General features: G+C 33.1%; 1 protein-coding gene across 1 annotated transcript in view; it reads right to left on the reverse strand.

Moving 5' to 3' along the window:
* Positions 1-23,598, reverse strand: part of LOC144434163 (unconventional myosin-X-like) — a 106,921-nt gene that overhangs the window by 75,926 nt on the left and 7,397 nt on the right. The window contains exon 2 of the mRNA XM_078122618.1: positions 22,137-22,235. Coding sequence (XP_077978744.1) covers positions 22,137-22,235 — 99 coding nt within the window. The remainder of the gene's footprint in view (positions 1-22,136; positions 22,236-23,598) is intronic.

The raw sequence follows: 23,598 nt of genomic DNA on the forward strand, positions 1-23,598 counted from the left end.
AAACTTCCTTTTTCTTCGAAGCAGTTTAGGCTTTGTATTTAAGCAGTCTTGGCATGTAGGGTAGATTTCAGCTGCTTGTTCTCCAGGAATAAATAAGGAACGGGAAAGCAAAAATTATCAAAAAAAAAAGGATCGACGCGAGGGTATTCAGGGCATGCGCACGCTGACCAGAACCAGATATATTTTTTTTTGGCCTAAACTGTATTCATAATATGAAACCAGTCACAGTCCATTCACTTTTACATCAAGAAAGGTTCATTCACATTTATGTATTTATGTATTTATGATTTCATTATTCACGAAACAGGAAGGAAAATTCTGTTTTTTCTGAAAATATAAAAGCTTACTATTGCCTCCATTCTAAACAAGCCTTCCTCTGTAGTATTAGACAGACACAATGAAAAGCACACAATTCCCATGTTTTTTTTCAAACTGTTTATAAATTATGTATGTTCTGTGTATTAGTATAACATAGCAAGAAAATGAATTTTTTCAATTATTGATAAACAGAAATCTCATTGGATTTACTGCAGTTCACAAAATACTGTATATTAAACATTAATTTTACAAAAATTACGTCATTTGAAATAAAATATGGCATATTATTAATTAGATATTTTAAATTGTATAGTCTTTTGATTGTTATCATGACAAAATAAAGAGACATCCTTTTCCTTTGAATTTAATCAAATGTTATCTTCACAAACAGATGCACCACTTCTATGATTTCAAAACTAATTCAACCGCTAACAATGACTTCATTGTTCACACAATATTGAATTTACATTATTTTCATAAAAGTTTTTTTTTTTGTATAAATATAGAATTTTCAAAACTAAATTTGCCTGTGATTGATGCAACTACACTGATGGGTATTGAATGAGTAACTAATCTGTATGACAATAACAGCAATGTCAAATAGGACAGATGGGGGAAGGGTGGGGGTGGGGTTGGGGGCGACTTCTCTCCTAATTGTCAACTTTTAGCACTCCCAAAATTGCAATGTTTTTACCAATTGGGTGATACAAAAGATATGAAATCAAACTTTACGATGTTATAGTATTTTTGCTACGGTTTTGGGAAGTTTGGTAATGGATAGGTGGAGATTGTGTACATGTAAAACTTAGATTTTCAGAATAGATTTTTTTCATATTACCATGTTTTATAATTTTTGGTGGTGAACACTAGTATTTCCTTGTGGACATTCAGTTAATTTTTAACTCAGCACTGCATGTCATGAAAGAACTGATTAAAGTACTCTATATAGCTATACTATTGAAATGGTGACATCATTAAAGTGAGTGACTCCAGGAAACAGAGCCATTTTCACAAACTATGGATTCTGGGGAGTCATTTCATGATTTTATATCACCTACAACTATTTGCAATTTCAGAGAAACATCAAGTTGATCTTGTGCATATATAGGGTATCTTTGCTATGGGCCATTGCATCATGGCAGATACTGGTAGAAGAAATACATTATTCAATGGTTGAACACTGAATATTCATGAGTACAAAAATGATATACACTTCAGTGTGAAACAGCTCTCATGAATATTCAGTGTTCAACCATTGAATAATGTATTTCTGCTATTTTCCAGAGAACCTGTATACTGCAGTATTATTATGCAAGCTAGGCTGCAGCTTAGAGCAAGACATTGAGAACAGACATTGCCGCGAACAATGTCAAGTAAAGACAGCTATGCACACATTTGTATGGATGGCATACGCTGTATACCACATCTTACATATATAAGCAATGTGGGCATGCATCAAACTGTAGCTTATCACAAGACTAGACATATCTATGCTACTAGTGTTATCAATCCAAACATTAATCACAAAACTTCCAAACCACACAAAACCATTAGCGTACATTTAGTTAATGCAATTTAGTCATCAAAGGGTCATATCAGGTGAGTCTGGATTCAATAATTCAACATATACTAAGAAACTAATGGCAAATACAGTCATTATGTCTATTTAAATATTGATATAATCTCTGCAATATAAACCAATAACTGATACATAATCCTGCAGCATTGCTGACCACAATCTAAACTACAGTATACTCTCAGCCGTCTACTGTAATCTTGAATTTTACACTTATATATATTCTTATTATGTTCCATTTCAAACTGCAATCATTTGCAAATTATAAACTTATAAATTTGATTAGATTCCACAGTATGCTAAATTTGAATGTTAACTTCCATTGCATGCTAAATTTGAATGTTAACTTCCATTGCTAAATTTGAAAGTTAACTTCCATTGCATGCTAAATTTGAAAGTTAACTTCCATTGCATGCTAAATTTGAAAGTTAACTTCCATTGCATGCTAAATTTGAAAGTTAACTTCCATTGCATGCTAAATTTGAATGTTAAATTCCATTGCATGGTAAATTTGAAAGTTAACTTCCATTGTATGCTAAATTTGAATGTTAAGTTCCATTGCACGCTAAATTGGATTTTTAAATCCATTGCACGCTAAATTTGAATGTTAGATTCCATTGCAAGCTAAATTTGGATGTTAACTTCCATTGCATGCTAAATTTGAATGTTAAATTCCATTGCATGGTAAATTTGAATGTTAGATTCCATTGCAAGCTAAATTTGAATGTTAGATTCCATTGCACACTAAATTTGAATGTTAAATTCCATTGCATGCTAAATTTGAATGTTAGATTCCATTGCATGCTAAGTTTGAATGTTAGATTCCATTGCAAGCTAAATTTGAATGTTAAATTCCGTTGCATGCTAAATTTGAATGTTAAATTCCATTGCATGCTAAATTTGAATGTTAGATTCCATTGCAAGCTAAATTTGGATGTTAGATTCCATTGCATGCTAAATTTGAATGTTAAATTTTATTGCATGCTAAATTTGAATTTTAGATTCCATAACATGATAATTTATATATATTTGTAATTATTACAAATTAAATTGTACACAATGTATTTTGCAAATGTTAAATTCATTTGTGTGTGTTATTTCTTTGAATTTTACATTCTTGTGTATGCTCTACATTTGTATATTAAATTCCTTTGCATCCTACAACGATTTCATAATTATTAATTATCATTTCATCTGGTTGAAATTGTCGATTTATCAGCACACATGTATCTTGCAATAATTGTATTTCTGACGAGGTACACACTCTCTTGAATATAGTGCTCATGGGGAATGCACAAAATATGAGTTTCACTTACCTGGTAAATAGCCCAGGGGGTGATATCTAAAACATTAGCAAGAGAGTATGTGTGTACATCGAGGTATGTAATAATACCATTCAATTGTTATCAATTCATCAAACTAAATGCAAAATTTTCAATTCAAAAGTTTAGATATTAATCATGGATTATTATCACATACCATTACAAACACACATTTTAATATTCCAATTTAAAAACATAAGGACAGATCTTTTTATTTTTATGTTTCTCATGACCTACATGACCCTATATTTTGTTCGATTTGACGAAATCATTTCAAGAAATAATGATATCGGCACCCAGATCAAAAAAAGGTTTACCTTTACTGATTGTAAGACAGCAACACAAAAAAATGTGTATCCAGGCAAAATTTTTCCATTATTTGCTGAAATTTGGAGCCTCTCGTAAATCAAATAACTTTTAGCTTCCTTTTGACTTTTTTTTGTCATTTTTACGGCAATCAGACTTTTAAGAGCACAATTATGAATTGAAAGTATTACCACCATGTATATGTGGACACACTTACCTTGTAATAATTTTTTATTTGCTTTACCTAGAGACTGACCCATCATTTTTACGGTGTTATGCGAAACATAAAAAATAAATAGGGTTGCCCTCATAGAAAGTACAACAGTTTGGTGTTATGATGGGAAACATAAAAAAATAAATAGGGTTGCCCTCATAGAAAGTACAACAGTTTGGCCATGGTGTTATGATGAGAAACATAAAAAATAAATAGGTTGCCCTCATAGAAAGTACAACAGTTTTCATAACAAGAATACAGAATGGTCATTGAATCTCCCCATACATTTAGTGTATTGTAAGTGTGTCTAGCTAATAAATATAAACATAGCAGTTCTGTTGGTCAGTAGTTTAGATGCTACACATGGTATCAAATCATCTCCAAGTAGAGAGAGAGATCTTGAGATTTGATGCACAGATAGCACTTAACAAGTTTGCCAAATACTCTACGTATTTTTACTCAAAAAAAATGTGAATTAATAATGCACTTATAGGCAAACATATTCATACTAATGGTTGTGTATGTTATGCTTGATTACATAATTGGTGTGTCACTTGTTAGTATTTGTATATTAATACTTGTTTACAATTTGAAATTGTTACATCAGCCTCACCTATATGTATCTGACATCAGTGAATCAATTTCAAACAATACTAAAGCAAGTGCTGTACTTGAAACTTATCCCGGAGTCTAATTTTTGTAGTAGTTTAACATACTTCTGAGAAACACAGTATGTATATGCCAATCTGTTTCCTTCCATGACTCATACCAAACTTGTACATGTAACATAATAATTACTACAGGTCTAGTCATCATTAACACACCCATGCTACAGGAAAGTACATTTCCTGCACTCATTACATAAAAAAGGAAACTTCATATCACCTCTCAACCAAGGCTAGGATTTATCTTTTCAACTCAAAATTGCAACCTTTTTGTGTGTTTCCGCCACCATGTTATTCTATTCAGTGTACCATGACCTTTGCGACCTGATCTCATTTGCATGATAATAGATTCATGACCTCAGAAATTGAAACACTTGTGTACCCACTAAAAGTCAGTAATATTACCCCTTGATGGTGTTTATGTTGATACCACACACTCTAGTATACAACAGAAAAAAAACCATCCATCAAATATCCAGTAAATAGATGTCTTGTTTTGTCATAGTACACTGAACCATAGACCCTCGTCTAAAACTGAATATGTACAACTGTTGGTAAGAAATTGGTATTCCTATCGGCTCTGAACAAAATACCTGGTTAGAGATGGTGATTTCATTTTGATGCTTACGTTGCATTTCGTGACATTGCATTGTTACATTTTACCAATGAGGACATTAAACAATGCTTCTCCTATTTCAGTTACATGCATGTAACTGAATCAATTGTGTACAGGTAGTTTATGTACATCTATGTGTCAAACATAAACATATAGGAAACTTTTACACTTACAGTCCCCGCTGTGAGAGTGACTGTTTATCAACTGACACCTTGGGTTCATGAATTTCTGCTCATAGTGTTACAGAAAAAATGTCCCAATTGCTTCCCAAATTATCACTTTATCATCATCATCAGGGTTAATACTCCAGACCTGTATCATTGGTTATATCATCCTTAAATATCCCTTTGGTCACATTGTCAAAACTTAGAGGTTACGAATATACCTCTGAAAGTCAACGTTATTCAAAACTCTCCAAATTTAATTGAAACTTGAAAGCTTCTTCCTGGTAATTTGGAAGTAATAAAAGAAATTTGGTGTTCATCATCTTTTTTTTGTTAAAGGAAATTGACAATCTCTGATCTTTCTATATAGAGAAAACAATATTTGGTGGCCATTTTGGATTTTAAAATGGTTTACTTTGACAGTATTTTGACCTCTATTTTAAAAATGTGCATGGCTACCTCTGAGTTTTTTAATTGATTCTAACTGAGAAGGCATTTGAGCTTTCTTTAACAACGTGACACCAAAAGATTTTAAAAATTTATTTCAGAGGCATCCTACTTTAACAGGTTAAAAAGCAATAAAAGCAGTCATGACAAAGAGATCAGTTTTTGTTTGCAATGGTCTTGATGCATTCCACAAAAGAGGATGCATAGATGAATTGTAATATATCTGATAACATGTGTGGGTGACAGTGCATAAACTATACTCATAAAGGTGTGTACCACATCAGAATGGATGAATAGAAAATATGTCTGTAGGCCACAATATATGGTATCAGATTAGGAGCCACTCTACTCTGACTACAGGCTTAGCACTCACATATGGAAAGCATAGCAAACAATTATTTCCTCATCTCAAATTCTTTGAAGTGATTCAGATTGGGAGGCTTTCATACTTCCATCGCTAATGTAATAGGAAACATACCTGCATTGCATGGCAATGAACCTGATATTAGATTTAAAATGCCATCCTGATGAGAGGTTTTCATATTTCTATCACTAATGTAGGAGAAAACATGTCTGTATTGCATTGCAATAACATAGATTTAAGTAAAACTTTCATTCTAGAGAGGTTTTTATTTCTAACCACTATTGTAGTGGAAGCATCTGTATTGCAATGAAATGAAGTGGAGGTTTTCATATGTCTATCGGTAAAGCTGCAGGAAATATAACTGTACTGTATGTATTAAATGAACTTAATTAATTCTGAGGAGAGGTTTTTATACTTCTAACTAATGTAGTAAGAAACATACCTGCATTGCATTGTATTGCCATGAACTTGGACTTGAAATGTCATTCTGGGGAGAGGTTTTCATACTTCTAGTAGGAAACATACATGTACACACATACCTGTACTGCATTGTATTGCCATGAACCTATTAAACTGTCATTCTGAGGAGAGGTTTTCATACTATCACTAATGTAGTATGAATGTACCTAGGCTATACTGCATAGCAATGAACTTGGACTAAACTGTCATTCTGAGGAGAGGTTTTCATACTATCACTGATGTAGTATGAATGTACTGCATTGCAATGAACTTGGACTTAAACTGTCATTCTAAGGTGAGGTTTTCATACTATCACTAATGTAGTATGAATGTACTGCATTGCAATGAACTTGGACTTAAACCGTCATTCTAAGGTGAGGTTTTCATACTATCACTAATGTAGTATGAATGTACTGCATTGCAATGAACTTGGACTTAAACTGTCATTCTAAGGTGAGGTTTTCATACTATCACTAATGTAGTATGAATGTACTGCATTGCAATGAACTTGGACTTAAACTGTCATTCTGAGGAGAGGTTTTCATACTATCACTAATGTAGTATGAATGTACATATACTGCATTGCAATGAACTTGGACTTAAACTGTCATTCTAAGGTGAGGTTTTCATACTACCACTAATGTAGTATGAATGTACATATACTGCATTGCAATGAACTTGGACTTAAACTGTCATTCTGAGGAGAGGTTTTCATACTATCACTAATGTAGTATGAATGTACTGCATTGCAATGAACTTGGACTTAAACTGTCATTCTAAGGTGAGGTTTTCATACTATCACTAATGTAGTATGAATGTACTGCATTGCAATGAACTTGGACTTAAACTGTCATTCTGAGGAGAGGTTTTCATACTATCACTAATGTAGTATGAATGTACATATACTGCATTGCAATGAACTTGGACTTAAACTGTCATTCTAAGGTGAGGTTTTCATACTACCACTAATCTTGTTTGGTGGTCTGAGCACTAATGTACCATTGCACTGCAATGAACTTGAATTTACAATATGCCATTCTTTATTCTTACATTAGAAATCTGAAATCCCTACAGGAGAATATTCACAATTTCTCAAGGTCTCTAATTATGGTTTTGGCATGTAGAGTGACAATTAAAATGATAATGAACTACATGTACTACAAAAGGAAACACTTACTGAGAGACAGGTAGTTGAAAACACTTACTGAGAGACAGGTAGTTGAAAACACATTAAATGCCTACATGGATGATACAGATATTACAATTTACATACACAATATGTTTAATTTATATACATCTTATAAAACCTGAATACAAAATGTAGGTGCATTTTCAAATGATACCAATTATATGACTAAACCAAGAAATGTATAACTGCCATCTGTAATTCTCAACCTCTATACCACAATACATTTATATACTAACTTGTTTATTGACTGAATCTCGGACAAGTTTGTGTGTAATGATGTGGAGTGAGAGATTCAGTCGGCAGACATACAGGCTATCCAAGCCAATTCTACTGGCTTAACCTGTGTATTGACTGAATACGTGACTCCACAACATACAAAAGAGTCACAGATTCAGCAATTACACAAGCTATCCACACTAGTTCAATCTCATTATCTTTGCCCTCACTAACTCGACCACATACACTAGATTGTACTCATCATCAGCAATCCCTTGGGCTTACCACCAGCCTTTACCTGCCTTCAGACAAAGCAAGAATGGACACTGAAAATTCCATGACTTTTTTGCTAATATTAACTCTCTTAAAGTGGCCATATGGATGAGAATTTGGTATTTATTTTGGATTTTTATTTCATAAAACAGCTTCACTAAGTTTTTCTACTTGAAAATATAATGTGAAATAACATATACCAAGTCCATGTTCACAACTCAATAAACGGCAAAACATTAAACAATGTGTAAAATGTTTGTTATTGTACGTACAATAACAAACTTTTTGCACTTTTTGCATCTTTTTGCAATGTATTGAGTTATGAACATGGATTTGGTATATGTTATTTCACATTATTTTTTCAAGTAGAAAAATTTAGTGAAGCTGTTTTATGAAATAAAAATCCAAAGTAAATACCAAATTCTCATCCATATGGCCACTTTAAACCACAAAGGTACAAGAAGTGAATATTTCATCAATGATCACAATTTGTATAATATGTACATCATTCCTCTGCATTAGGGGTGATGTTTTTTTTCATTTTGTCTTCCTCGTTATAACATGTTAAAATGATATATCAGACTTTCATTTCTTCAAAAATGAAGAAAGATGACAATTAAAGTATGAAATAGGTCTACAAACTATTTGATTTTAATAAACAAGGTCACAAATTTCAGTGAAAATTGACAATTTTACCCCAAGGATATACATTTTGTGTACACTTGTGGTGTTATTATATTACTATCAGTGATATGTCATATGTTTTAGTTTTTCTGGCCATAAACGGTATTACTTTATATGTGTTGGTCAGATTATTGCAGAAATGTCCTATAGGGTCAGCCAGGTCATTAATAACATAGCAATGAACCATTCATTTGATAACTAAAGTATGCTGATACTAGTAAGTCACGAAAAACACTCAACTTTCTGAAAAATAGACTTTTTATAATTCTGACAATTTGACTGAATTCCTTAGTTCATCTTCCTTCATGGCCTGATTGTCAAGACAATGTGATAAGCCAGATGGTTTTCCCTAACCTAATATTCCATGTAATATGAAATTTATGACAGAAATTCTTGCCACGGTTGACTACATTCTCAGAACATCATTGCGTGTTGTGACTGCAAAGTAGTGAGAGTGTCTCGGAATTCTCATTTAGTATTCTGAAAGCATCTTATATGACTGTGTCATTCTTCATTAGCTTGCTGATCTATCATGCCATTGTCACTGTATACATGGACTACCGGCTACAATAGAACTCATGACAGGACATCACGTACTCTACATTGTACGCCAAACAGGTCCAATGATGACTGCCTCTGAAGAATTATACTCTAAGTGAATCTAAAAGGGGTTTAATTTGATAGAACATATAAGAGTGACCTACCGATGTACAATGTATGCATGGCATGCTGTCAAGATTGGTGAAAACTACAGTGTACTTCTGAGGAAGCACATTGCAATACACAAACAGACAGATATTGGCTACTTCTAGTATTCTACTATCTGGGTGAACCTGTGACTACAGAGTAGTGTAGTGGGAAGTGCATTGCAACACACACACACACACACACACACACACACACACACACACACACACACACACACACACACACACACAGATAGACAAACTTATTTCTAGTATTCTACCATAGCCTGTCACCTGGCTGAACCTGTGACTTTTTAACGAGTTCACAATGATAATGAATGAATAACTGTAGTGGAGTCACAAATTGATCATATCATGGCAATCACAAAACTTAATTTGGCTGTAATAGCTGCACCAATTGTATCATGCATATTTTGTAAATTAATTATCATTTATATTTGGTACCAAGTCCATACTTGAAAAAATAAACAAAACCTAGAGGTGTAGATTACAAAACTTAAAGGCTCAGTTCAGATTAGGATTAAAATCCAGGTGCGAAAAAAGTTGTCTGGCAGAGTTTTAGAAAAAATTTTGGTCCAGAACAATACAATGATCATATGTATATAACCATTATGGCTCAACTGGAAAGTAAGAACCTGTCCAGGGATGTATTCCCTAGTCTTTCACCCTTTAGCAAGACTTAAACAATGAGAATCTTTTACGACCACTATTACAATGTAACAGACAGTATATACAGTCTTTACTCTCATAATACTGAGACAGACTGCAGTATATAGGTCAATGACTTCTAGCCAACTAATCCATTATCTTAAAACTTCAGACTTATAAATTTCATGCATGATCAGTTGACAGGTCGGTGAACAGATACTAAATATGGAACAAAACTCATTACTATACACTGTGTATTTGTGATTACTAAAATCATGAACACTGTCATGTATCTCAATTTACAAAATTGAAAGCAAATATATCTCGAATATAAATTTCTATTTGTTAAAGTATATAATTCAAAGTTTAGAAAAGAAAAACCAGATTTGATGGCATACAAAAAATACTTACAAAATATTCAGAGTGTAGAGTTTCATATTGCGGTTAGAAAAAAGTAAATTAAATGCACATATTAAGAAATAGGGCCAGGTTTGGAAATTGATAACTTAATAAAAGTTTCCGAATACAAAATGTAAATATTTCTTTGCAATAAGCCCAATAAAAACGTTATTAAATACAAAAAAAAAGTATATAATTTTTTAATCTATAAATATCTAGAACCACTTCATACATGTTTCCTGTGTAAAGATGTTTGTAATTTTTATAATTTAATGTTACATCTCAATGAAATAATGGCATTCATTCATTTCGAACCTTAAAGACATTGATATTCAACAATTACGATATTTCTAAATAACTTAATCACACAGTAAGACACTGAAATAAAAAGTGGCATATAATCTGTCGTTTGAAATTGAATCTACGTTTATAAATCATTAAAGTATTTCTCAATGACACATATACAGTAAGACATTTAGTGGCATATAATCTGTGCATTTCAATCTGTATTACCAATCATGTTAGTCACAAACTACTAAAAATATTTCCGTAAATAAATTAAAAACAGTAAGACATTGAAATGAAAGGTGACATAATATATCTGTGCATTTCAATCTATATTTTCAATTCTGCCACTCATTCCTCATCAGTGCTTCCATTAAAGTTCCATTAGCTGAAAACCACAATACTAGTAATTACATGGGACATCAACAGCAATTATGCAAATGAGTCAGGTCAAACTAGAGTGGTGTACATACATGTACCTGTATAATATACATAAGCCTACACATATAATCCTGTACAGTCATAAACCGTATACAAATTATTGTGTTACGTTAGGTTTATTTATTATACACTAGCAGCAAATTCAAATAATTGAAACTTTTTAAAAAAATATTTTGGCACTACTCTGAAAACAAATTACAAAATTAAACAAATGGATTTGCTGGACTAAAAGATTTGACATTGTACTTTGGTGTAAGTAACAGTAATGTGGAGTGCATACAATGATGAATTTTTCAGTCTAGGGGATTTGCACACATCACATGTATTCACTTACAACATAAAACTGACAAATTTTGTTGACTTGACATGTCCCAGTGGCTAAGTGTCAGTTTGTCTCCAGTATCTAGGAAGTATAATACATCTCACATGTACACATGTTTGCCAATGCTATGCACATGTCTTGAACTAAGGAAGTACTATTGGCGTCATCAAGGCTTCCATCAGGTGTACTCAAGCATGCATCACTCTATTTGTCTCAAGTCACAGTCATCCAATTAGTGTGTCATTTCATTTACATGATTTGTGTGTATAACTAGCACTCTAGACAAAAACACACTGCAGCCATCAGTCTGAATTCATGAAACCTTAAGACATAACCACAGTCACCTATTAACCTTGCAATCCAATGATCCCACAACCCTTTTCTACATTCAAGCTGTATACTTCACTGTATTTTGTGTGAATGTTTAAGTTATTGTTCGTTCATCTGATGAATGGACAAACTGAACGTTCATCCCTAACGGCATGTTTTATATAAAATACACACATCTGACTTTGATCTCCCTTGATCTCTAGATTACTGATAATGGTTTGAACTCAGACAATCCCTTGGTAGTTTAGGGACAGCTATTTCCTGATGATGACGCTGATGATGATGCCGATAGTAATGTTCTGATAGCTGATCAAATGGTTTGTGTATATGGAAACACTCTACTGTGCAGTCTTGTAATTACATCTTGCTCCTTGTTAGTCATGCAGCATGCCAACATTGCTATATCATTCTACTATACTGACTTGTTGTAAATTTTGATGATTGTAGTGGGTAATTGGTCTTTCTCCTTGTTAGTCATGCAGCATGCTTATCTCTGGAGTACATGTACAGTACAGACTTGTAAACTAGTTGATTGTACCAGCATGTGATTGGCTTATATAATAAATACATCACTGTCATTGTTATTAGTGACATGGTTTGTTGAAATACATTGTACATTTCTTAGATAATAATGCAGCTCTGTGACTTTTTCTTATTTGTTATATATATATATCCATGAATTGCCTTGGTTATGATGATACTCTTCAACACAGCACTATGATTTTATCTGTGATTGTTGTGTACCATCCTGTGATCTATGATTGGTTTGATGAAACACTTCAATCTGTGATTGGCCTTATAGCCCTGAAATTTGAGTTGTGATTGGTCTGTGAAAACTCTTCTGCACATGCAGCCCTGTGATTTAATGTGATTGGTCAGTATAGTCCTGTGATTTGGTCTGTGATTGATCTTTACAACTCTGTGATTTGATAGCTGATTGATCAGTACATCCCTGTGATTTGGTCAATGAGATTGGTCTGTACAACCCTGGGATTTGATCTGATTGGTCTGTCTGATAAACACTCCAGTACAGTTCTGTGTTCTTGCTAATACTAAATATGATTGGTCTGACCAAACACTTCACTATCTAGTGATTTGTACTTTAATTAAATGATGTATTTCTGAATGTGAATGTGAATGGGGTAGGTTTGCTGAAACATTCAAGTGTACAGCCTTTGTGATCTGTTCTTGATATATTTCACATATAAACTATATGAATACAATAGGTCACAAAACATCAATGTACATGAATTTATTTCTGTATTGTGACAGTGTGATTTCCATGTTGGCTAAGAATGGTATGAGTGATTCAGTGGCCTGAGGAAATACACAGTCTAAGTCTCTGCTATCATAGTATTTACTTACTGTACTTGAAAACTAAAGCATTAATTAGTTGATAGGGAATAACCCTTGAGTGCAGCTTTGTATTTCATTGATCCTTGGAACACCATCATGGCATACAAGAACATCTAGTTTATGAAACATATACAAATGAACATGTATGTTTTTCAGTGAAGACCTCAGTTCTGTGAGTTTGTGCTAATCATGATATACATGTATATACTGGTATATTAAGTACACTGTAAGTTACATATTAAGTCTGTAAGTATGTATGTGTCTGTCTGTCTGTCGATCTGTCAGTCAGTCTGTCTTCTGTCTATTTCTGTATCTCGCTCATCCCTTTAAAATCAATCAATCAGTCAATAAGTTAACCAATCATAAAATATCTGACTTTCATTGTTCTGTTGTTTTCACTCTGAATATGAATATGTGTATTGAGTGTTTGTGTGTGTGTGTGTGTGTGTGTGTGTGTGTGTGTGTGTGTGTGTGTGTGTGTGTGTGTGTACACTGCACACACACATGCATTCTTATTCACATTGGCCTAGAACTAGAATGGTACAATGTAACATGTATGTATATCAATAGGTAGATTGGTATCCATGGTAATGGCACTGATTGCCATGGATACATGCGGTCGGCACTTATGATGTACATGTAGAAAACAAGCTTTTAAGGATGTTAGTCAAGGGCAATGGCTTACAACCTTCAATCAGTAGGAGGGAAACATAACACAACACAAGGCAACACTACTACATTTTGTATAATATATGTTACTTTGCAGAATACAAGGACATGACTTCTTTTCATAATTTTTGCATGGAGAGATGTTAATTCTGATCATTTCTGCAGGATTTTCTCCTTTTCTTAAACAGAAAGAGCAAACCTAATTTTAGTAATGCTTGAATTTATGTCTTTAATTTAAGAAGAACTACGTATGTAGAGCTACATTTATGTACAAATATTATTCAAAATTGTGTTGAACAAAGTTTGAGTTTATCCTTTGGATCTAGCATTAAATTATTCATTGGGAAGAGACAAGTTGTTTTTGAATTCATTTGCTGTTGAACAGAGTTAGCTTAATTACTATGTACTACCCCTGTATATTTTTTATCTCAAAAGCTGCAATGAAAATGATCATGCAAATGCCAGTCACAATATATCTTCATTTACCAAACGAAACTTCAAATTCCTAAAACAGAAGACAATGTAACAATGCCAACTAATTTTGTCACCCAATTCACCAATAATAAAAGTATACACAAAAAGTAAACTTCAAATTCCTCAACTAGCAGGCAATATAACAATGCCAACTAATATTGTCACTTTACGAAACCAATACTAAAAGTACTTGAGCACAGGTATGACATCATGGAATGACAAATAAGGGAATGACGCCAAATATCCTGATTACACAAAGCAATTTATATTACTACCCTTCATGGTCAGACATACACTTAAAACTAATAGAACTGATCTTACTAGATACATACCTACAAAATGTATACTGTAATCCGATTAAAAGAAAAGTCTCAATTTGCTTTCTAACTGAATTTTAAAGTCTACAAATACAATGTACACAAATGAATAACAACACAGACAGACAGACAGACAGACAGACAGACAGACAGACAGACAGACAGACAGACAGACAGACAGATAGATAGATAGATAGATAGATAGATAGATAGATAGATAGATAGACAGATGGATGGACAGAGACAGATAGGTAGACAGAAGGACAGACACTGCACCATGCCTATACTACTAGTTACTGAACCTTATCAGTTCAGTTGTGCTAAAAATCAGAATAATGAGGTAAGCACATCAAACTAAGTCTTCTTTTTTCTATCAGATTTTACTCAACTCACAAAGATCTTCACTTCAGTACTAACTTTGGCTCTGATTTATACAGTTCTATTTTCAAATTAAAATGCAATTATTTTGTTGCATTTGCCCCTACTTTTTCCAGAGATTGCAAAAACATGTGGAAACATAAATAAAAATAAAAACAACATTTTTGATACTTAGCATTATTTGAAACATTGTCATATTAATGTGGACTTATAATTAGCAAGATGCCTGGGTAATTAGCATTCATTTATGCTAATTATGATGATATGTATTGATTTGGTACTCAAATGTAATCAATTAATGACTTTACTATCTTTATCAATGAAATGATGGAGGAGCACTGATTTACTCTGGACCAATTTTCCCTCTACAGTAGTTTGACCAGACAAATTCTAACTTAACATTAACATTTAATTAGTCTTGATATGAATGAAGAATAGTCATCGGCCTCACATCATGTGTTATACCATACACAAACCAAGTTGAACAAAAAATATGGAATAAATACTCTGGTTGTTCTACAATGCGCATCTATGTCACGACAACGCGTGTCTACAGCACTGGTTCTCCTTTATTCAAAATATGAGTCAAAAAGTTCAAAATCATTACTTTCCCTGATTTTTCTTTGATATTATTGGCACTGGTATAATTATGCTATTCTCCAATATTTTTCTTCATTCAGCTGCAAAATACTTGTGACCTAAGGGTTGTCATTACTCGCCTAGCGACGCATTGATACAAAGGCCCCCTAGGTCACTCACATTTCCCTTGGCTGAACATAGAAACATGTTGGGGAATAACATCTAACTATAGTATATACTGCACCAAATCTTTTTACTATATCATGTTATTTATATCATAATAACCTACCAATATGTAACTATATACAAAATGTACATGCACTGCATATCTAAATTTCACAGAAAATATATATTTATACATATAAATATATATATTGATATCAGTTCACCATATTCATACATTTCTTTATTCATCTCTAATATACATGTAGGGCAAGATTTACTGCATTTCAATGACATGTTAATTATTATTCCCAATATTTTTTTCCAACAACTGAGAAAAAAATGAGGGACCTAAGGGAACTTGTCACTATGAGGCCAGTGTCACTTTGAGTTACAGATAGCTATAGTATTACAATAGTCTATTTACATTGGTGACTCATAAAATAGCACAGGTTTATAACTAGGGTATAAATCCTATACTTTCTGTTCAAGCAATTTCAATTTGCCTTGTGTATGGTACAATTTATTGAAATTTGACGGAGATTGCCATTTCAAATAAATTGGTTTGTGTTATGCAAACAGGTTTAACATAAACTGATCAGCAAACAGCTTAACCTAGCTGGGATGCATAGCAAACAGCTTAACCTAGCTGGGATGCATAGCAAACAGCTTAACCTAGCTGGGATGCATAGTATAGGAGAAATACAGTATACTACTGTATGCTATAAACACACATGTAGATATACCTGTATGTGTTCAAGATTACATAAGTTATTGATTTGAGTATCAAGTCACTGAAAATCATAAAATATTCATTTTTATTATATATTTATGAGAATGGCAGACAATATTTGATTCGCTATAGCGACAGAATTTGAAATGTGTTCATAACTTCTGACATTCATGCATTCAAAAGATTCAAATGGCAGACATATGAAAACTATATATCTCAACTCTTTTATATAATTTATACCCGATTTCAGGTATAAATTATCGTTGATTTAAAATTAAGTGTTCCCTGATTTATACTTGATTTCATATGTAATTTATTCTTGTTTCCCGCTTGTAATTCATCCCTGATTTCTCATATAATTTAACCCTGATTACATATAATTTATGCCTAACTTCTTATCTAATTTATCTGCAATTTTATATATACTTTTAATATCCCAGATAACTGTATACAACTTATCCCTGATTTCTCCAGTAATTTATTCCTCATTTCTCACTTAACCCTGATTATATAATAATTCAATACCTAATGTCTAATCTAATCTATCCCTGATTTCATACAAATTCTTCCGTGATTTTTCATATACTGTAAACCTGGAAATTTTCACTAAAGACTTATTTTCGCCAATTTCACGAGAAAACAAAAATGAAAAATTAAATAGTGACTATAATATATAAGATGCCTTCTTGTACATGAAAACAATGTACCAGTCTGATAAATAGTAAAAATTAGTGTTTAAGAACTAACTGAAGACTCTAAAAGCGCAAAATATTCTAGTAGCGAAAATATCTACTAGGTTTACAGTATTTTATCACTGATTTTTCATGTGTGTAAATACCGGTATATTTATGTACATGTACCATGAAGTCAACGGATTAGAAAATGCAACACATCATCGGCAAGTACAAATTATTCATGACATGCAGTTATTATGTACATCATACAAAATTGAATCTTAAATTTTGATAAAGTAAAACTCATTTCTAGTGCATTGATCATAACATTTGCAACAATAAAAATAAATCATTCTAGATTCCCTCTTTACTTCAGAAAATACATATATACCAACAACTAGACACTTAACCTTCTGAATAAAGATAGATATACATAATTCAAAGGGGTACAATTTGTAATTCTTTGCCAAAATCTATAAACGGAATAGAATGGCAGTCATTAAGTCTAACGATTATAGCAATATTGTGCTCATTTCTTGTGGAATTCAATAAGTATATCTATTAAACCTACATAAATGAATTCAGCTATACATCAATTTTATTGATCTGTGGATGCATGTATATCATTAGAATTATGATTATGTTCTCTATTATAGTTTTATAGACATCCTGGATTAAGTTATGATTATGTTTTCTATAACCATATTGATATCCTACCCTAGGTATATTTTATTACATACAAAAGAGAAAATAGAAATCATGTGATCACATATATATGTACACAGTGCACCCTCTAATGATAGCTAAATTTTGTTGTTGTGGGTCAGTATGATAAAAACTCGCATTTCTTGTGAGTCACCACATAGTGAGAGATAGGGAGGGAACACCAAATTTTGGGGCATCACTAGAAATTGAGTGTGTCAGTGGCGTGTCAAATTGGCTTAGAAGACACACAGTGACACTGCATGTACAGTACATGCCAATCATAAAATAACTAACAATAGTAACATATATATATATATATTTCTATATCAATTCCTTACTAACATCATAGGAATGTCAGCCATGAATATTACATTTATTATTAGTTGGTAAAAATAGCATATTTCAATAAAACCAATATGCATAATATTTTCTGAGTATGCATGAAAATATCAGCCATGAATATTACATTTTATTTATTTGGTGAAATTAGCAAATCAGTGAAAATCAATAAATCTCTATGATTTTTTGTGAGTATGCATTAAAATTACTGTACATTATTAGTATTAACTACATGAATTATACAAGACAAATATGTACAATGCAGCGCTTCTTACAGAATGCTTTGTACAGAAACATCAAACACAAATTCAAAATTTTATAATTTGCATGGCTCGTTGCAACCAGATTATTATTGTTGGAGTGATTTGCAAAGAAGCTCACAATCTGAAGAGTATGCTACTGCACTGTTGTAATCAATGTGATCCATATCAATGCATACATGTTCTGAGAGTTGATTTTAATCTATCAAGTGGCTCTGCACACAACTCTACATGTTTACATAAATATACATTATTAAAATGATCGCAATTAATTTGTTACATTAATGAACATAGTGGTGATTCATTCTTGCAAGTCAGAGTACATTTTTTCCGCTAACACCTCTTGGCGATATGTCTTGGGCAATGCTGTAAAGAGACCTGTGGTTTTACAATGATGTCCGTGATTTTACTCTGCTGAGTGGCTTATATATGGTACAACAGTTTTGATCATCAAATAACAATGCATTTTAATAAAATAATCACTGTAAAACTCTGTACAGAGCCTGACTGTTAGCCTTCGTCATGGAATGAACACAATCATTGTAAAACTCTGTACAGAGCCTGACTGTTAGCCTTAGTCATGGAATGAACACAATCACTGTAAAACTCTGTACAGAGCCTGACTGTTAGCCTTAGTCATGGAATGAACACAATCACTGTAAAACTCTGTACACAGCCTGACTGTTAGCCTTCGTCATGGAATGAACACAATCACTGTAAAACTCTGTACAGAGCCTGACTGTATGTATATCAAAATGATTTCATTGGTTTTTAGTCTTAGTCATGAAATGAACACAATTCCAAGAGTACATTTTTGTAGCTCTGGAAAATGTGCTCCAAGAACTCTAACACATCTTTGTCCTCCTCTGCTATGGTTACTCCTATAGGGAAACCATGGAACTGAAATATTTTGATGATTCACATGTTTTGAGTAAAAACAACTCCAGCATTGGAACAAGATACAACAGAATAAATAAGGGTTGGTTTAGTTTAGATGTTTAAATCAGTTTTTGTTATATCTTATGAAAACTGAAATAGGTGTAGGCAGTTTTTTATTTGAAAACTATGAAGGAATATGTTGCAGTTTCTCTACATGTCTATAAAGAGGAATCACAATGTAGGGGATGAAGACAAATTGTCAGAGTTCACGGAAGACATATTTCCAGCACAACTACAAGAACAAAACATTGAAACATTTAATACATGAATATACAGTGTTATGGTCGAAGTTTTTCTTCGGTACATGTTATTTACCACAGTCACTGTAAAACTTATTGCACCATCTCCGTTTCTACAAACACATTACACACATCATGTGACATGTACCCCATTACCTATAGCCTTTAGTCATGAAATCTAAACCTAGTGAAGACAACTTCAAGAGCAACACAGTGAAACTGACACAGCCAACCAACATTAAATCCAGTCACAGTGTGTTGCTCAGATTTAAATCTCAGCTAAGCTTTAATTAGACACCTAATCCATGTCTGTCTGATGTCATTATAGTGTATCGGCAATGTGGGTTTTGTCACACCTAAAATGCTGCCGGCTATATTTATAATATACAGTATTCTGTTTATTTGAAATGCTAACTTAAATGGATATTCACAAATTTTAGCTTTTTCTTCTTCTAAGTAAAGAAATACGAGAATATAACAAAACACTTTATAATTAGATGTTATTCCTCAATATTTTTATTCGTTCAGCCGAGGAAAATACGAGTGACCTAAGAGGTCTAGCGACTCATAGCGACAACCCTTAGGTCACAAGTATTTTCTGGCTGAATGAAGCAAAATATTGGAGAATAACATAATTATACTAGCGCCAGTAATATCAAAGAAAACTTGGGGAAAGTAATGGCAATTTTGAATGTTTTGACTCATATTTAGAACACAGCAGAACCAGTGAGATAGACACATTGAAGTGACACAGACGCTCATTGTCATGATGTAGAACGACCAGAGTATATCTGTATTATAATATATTCCATATTGTTTGCTCGACTTAGCTCAGGCACCATGGTATAATGTGCAGAGTAAGATAGTCTGTACAATAGGACATTCCTGCAACTGGTTTAGAAGTTGATAGCTGAATAACACAACATATCTTACAGTCTAAGAATAAGACAAAGAATTATTATGGCATTTCTATTTTTAAGGGATTTCATATCATTTTCATCCCAGCAAAATCAATGTTGTAATGTTTGTATCTTATTTTTCATTGATTTAACAAAGAAAATACACATAGTAGAAAGTATCAATATGTACAACACGGTTTTTGTTTTGGTCTTATTGTAAAGTCCCACGTGATAAACTATTTATAAGCAAAATACATTATAACTTATGTATAGGTGAAAATATGTGCATACACTGTATTTCAGCTGTCGATCTGCTTGTGATAAAGGGTACCACATGAATACAAGTCTCTTTGACATCAATTTCCAATTAGCACAAAATGCATAGATGTTCTTTCAAAACACAGCATTTCACTTGAAATGCTCGACACCTTTCCAATGGGTGTCTTCTAAACACTGATATGCTTTTATCTCACTATTCATTACAGTGCAAAAAGTGTATATTCCCATATGAGTTAATGAGTCTGGCAAATTCCAAACACATTCACCGTTATATGCCAGGGTTGTCTGTCTGTTTTAGTCTGAATGGATGATATGTATCTGTACGTCCACCTGTACCTTAGTCATTCATAATCAATACTACTAGGTGTCTCAGGGCAAGTCTGGCAGTTGTAGGAAAATACAAGAATGAAATGCTATAATATGAATGTGTTCATGAGGAATGGGGAAGCATGGTGAGGCTATAAGTGTGTGCATCTAGAGGGGGCCTCAGGTATTCATATCCATTCAGTAATTGATATGCATGTATTATAGCATCAATTATAATGTGTGTGCTGCAGGGAATCTTACACAAGTATGACAACTTAATTCAATAAAACACAGTACAGGATAGTACTGCATGTATTGTACAATCATCTTGAATTTCATTCCCATCATAATTCGTTTCGGAATTACAAGTTTTGGTGTTTTTAACCAAACTAATTTTGTGATATATGATGCAAAGAAAAACTACTTCTTTCGTTGTTTAAACAATACTGTGACAAAAATGATTTCCATTGCGGGTTTCTAAAAACAGAAAGTTGTCAATATTCTACATTCAATGTTACAGAAGAATGCGCTTTGGAGATCAACTTCTCCAAAAATCAAAGTATAAAAGCTTCTTTTGGTGCTTAGGTATAATAAAAGAAATTTTGGGGTTCACTGTTTTATTTTAAAACAAACCGACATTCAACTTTTTTACCTCCACAGAGTTAACACAGTTTTGGTGGCCATATTGGATTCTGAAATGGTTTGATTTTGACCTTAATTGGGGGGGGGGGGGGGGGGGGGGGGGGGGGCTAAGTATGAGTTTGACTTTCCTTGAACAAAGTTACAGCAACAGTTTAAGGTTTTTATTTCCAAGGCAGATACTAGATTTAATGTAAGCTTAGCCTGATAACAGCCTTTTCTAAGAATTCAATCTTAAGCTTACCTCGCCATAGTTGGTAGAAAACGTCACCTGGTTGGCTTCCACCTTCTCCACAGTAGCTGCTTTACATAACCTATCCTCAAATAACCATACATGGTTACCCTGGTAACAGAAAAAAACGACCACTTATTTACAAACTGATAGTATCACACACCTATACACCTGTATATAGCATTCCACACTTGTTACAAGACAAGAATGCATGCAATACAACTTACAAGTAGCTCCGATGATCAATAGCTTCTGATGTATCACACCCTTACTTCCCTAGAATCAAGTCCAATTGAATGGGGAGACATAACTCAAAGTCTCCACATGACTTGACTCCAGGCTACACCCTTACACACATTATCCAAATATGGGAAACAGATTAATATCAATAATCACATTTAATATCAATCAAACTGTGCATGTATATGATGTCATGGTTCATAATTCAGTCACTTTTCCATTGACTACAAATGATACCAGCAACATTTTCAATGTTTCAATTTCTTGGCCCAAAACATGCATAATACATAAAAGTACTCTATGTCAGGTTCACACTCTTCCATGGATGTAGACATGTATAATCATGTTTTAAATATTGGCGCATAAATCAGCTATCCAGGTGTAAACTGTCTACTGGGCTGGATCTGTGACTTCAGTGTCACTTATGATCACTCTACATGAAAACTTGCACAAAAGTAGTGGTGTCACAAATTCAACCATTAGAGATATTAGCCAATCCAGGTGGTAATCATTATCCAAACTGAATGGCGTTCTCTTCCTCCTTCCCATTTATTTTCCAATCAATGAATCAATCAATCACGACAACTTTGCACTATACTATTCTTGTGATTTTTTTCATTTTTATACTCCAGAAAATCTAGTTTTCAAATTTCATATAACATTCAACATTGGGCAGCTAAATTTGGGTACCGGGATATTTGTTAAAACCAATTATATTGTATGACTTACATGTCATTCATTTGCCTAAATCATGAGATCTCCTGGGAATGGGAAATAGGTGTTGGCATGAAGTTTTCTTGACATACAATAACTGTTTACTGAGTGTAAACATGTACTAAGTAATCTGTCAAAGAAAACCTAACATGGCAGACAATACTTATTGATAACACAGACAGACATGCAATCCGATGACATACATTCACTTCTTGGGTACTCAGTGCAAGGTCAGAAGCTATGATGTTGACAACAAAAATAGATGAACTGGTCAGAGACATCAATGTTTGTACAGTAATTGTCTCAAGACCACTGCAACAGAAGAACTTACTTTCTGGACCTATTACCAGTACCTTGTATATTTGTTTGCTTTTTATAACAGACATACCATTTAAATTTTACAGACTGTAACAAAGTGTAAGAGTACAATAAATCAGGCATCTTGTGCCCCTAAGTAAATTGTACAAGTATTGGTCTTCAACCATTGGTATAAACCAATACATGTTTAATGTCCTTCTGC

Source organism: Glandiceps talaboti, chromosome 4, assembly GCF_964340395.1.
Source record: "Glandiceps talaboti chromosome 4, keGlaTala1.1, whole genome shotgun sequence".
NCBI lineage: Eukaryota > Metazoa > Hemichordata > Enteropneusta > Spengelidae > Glandiceps > Glandiceps talaboti.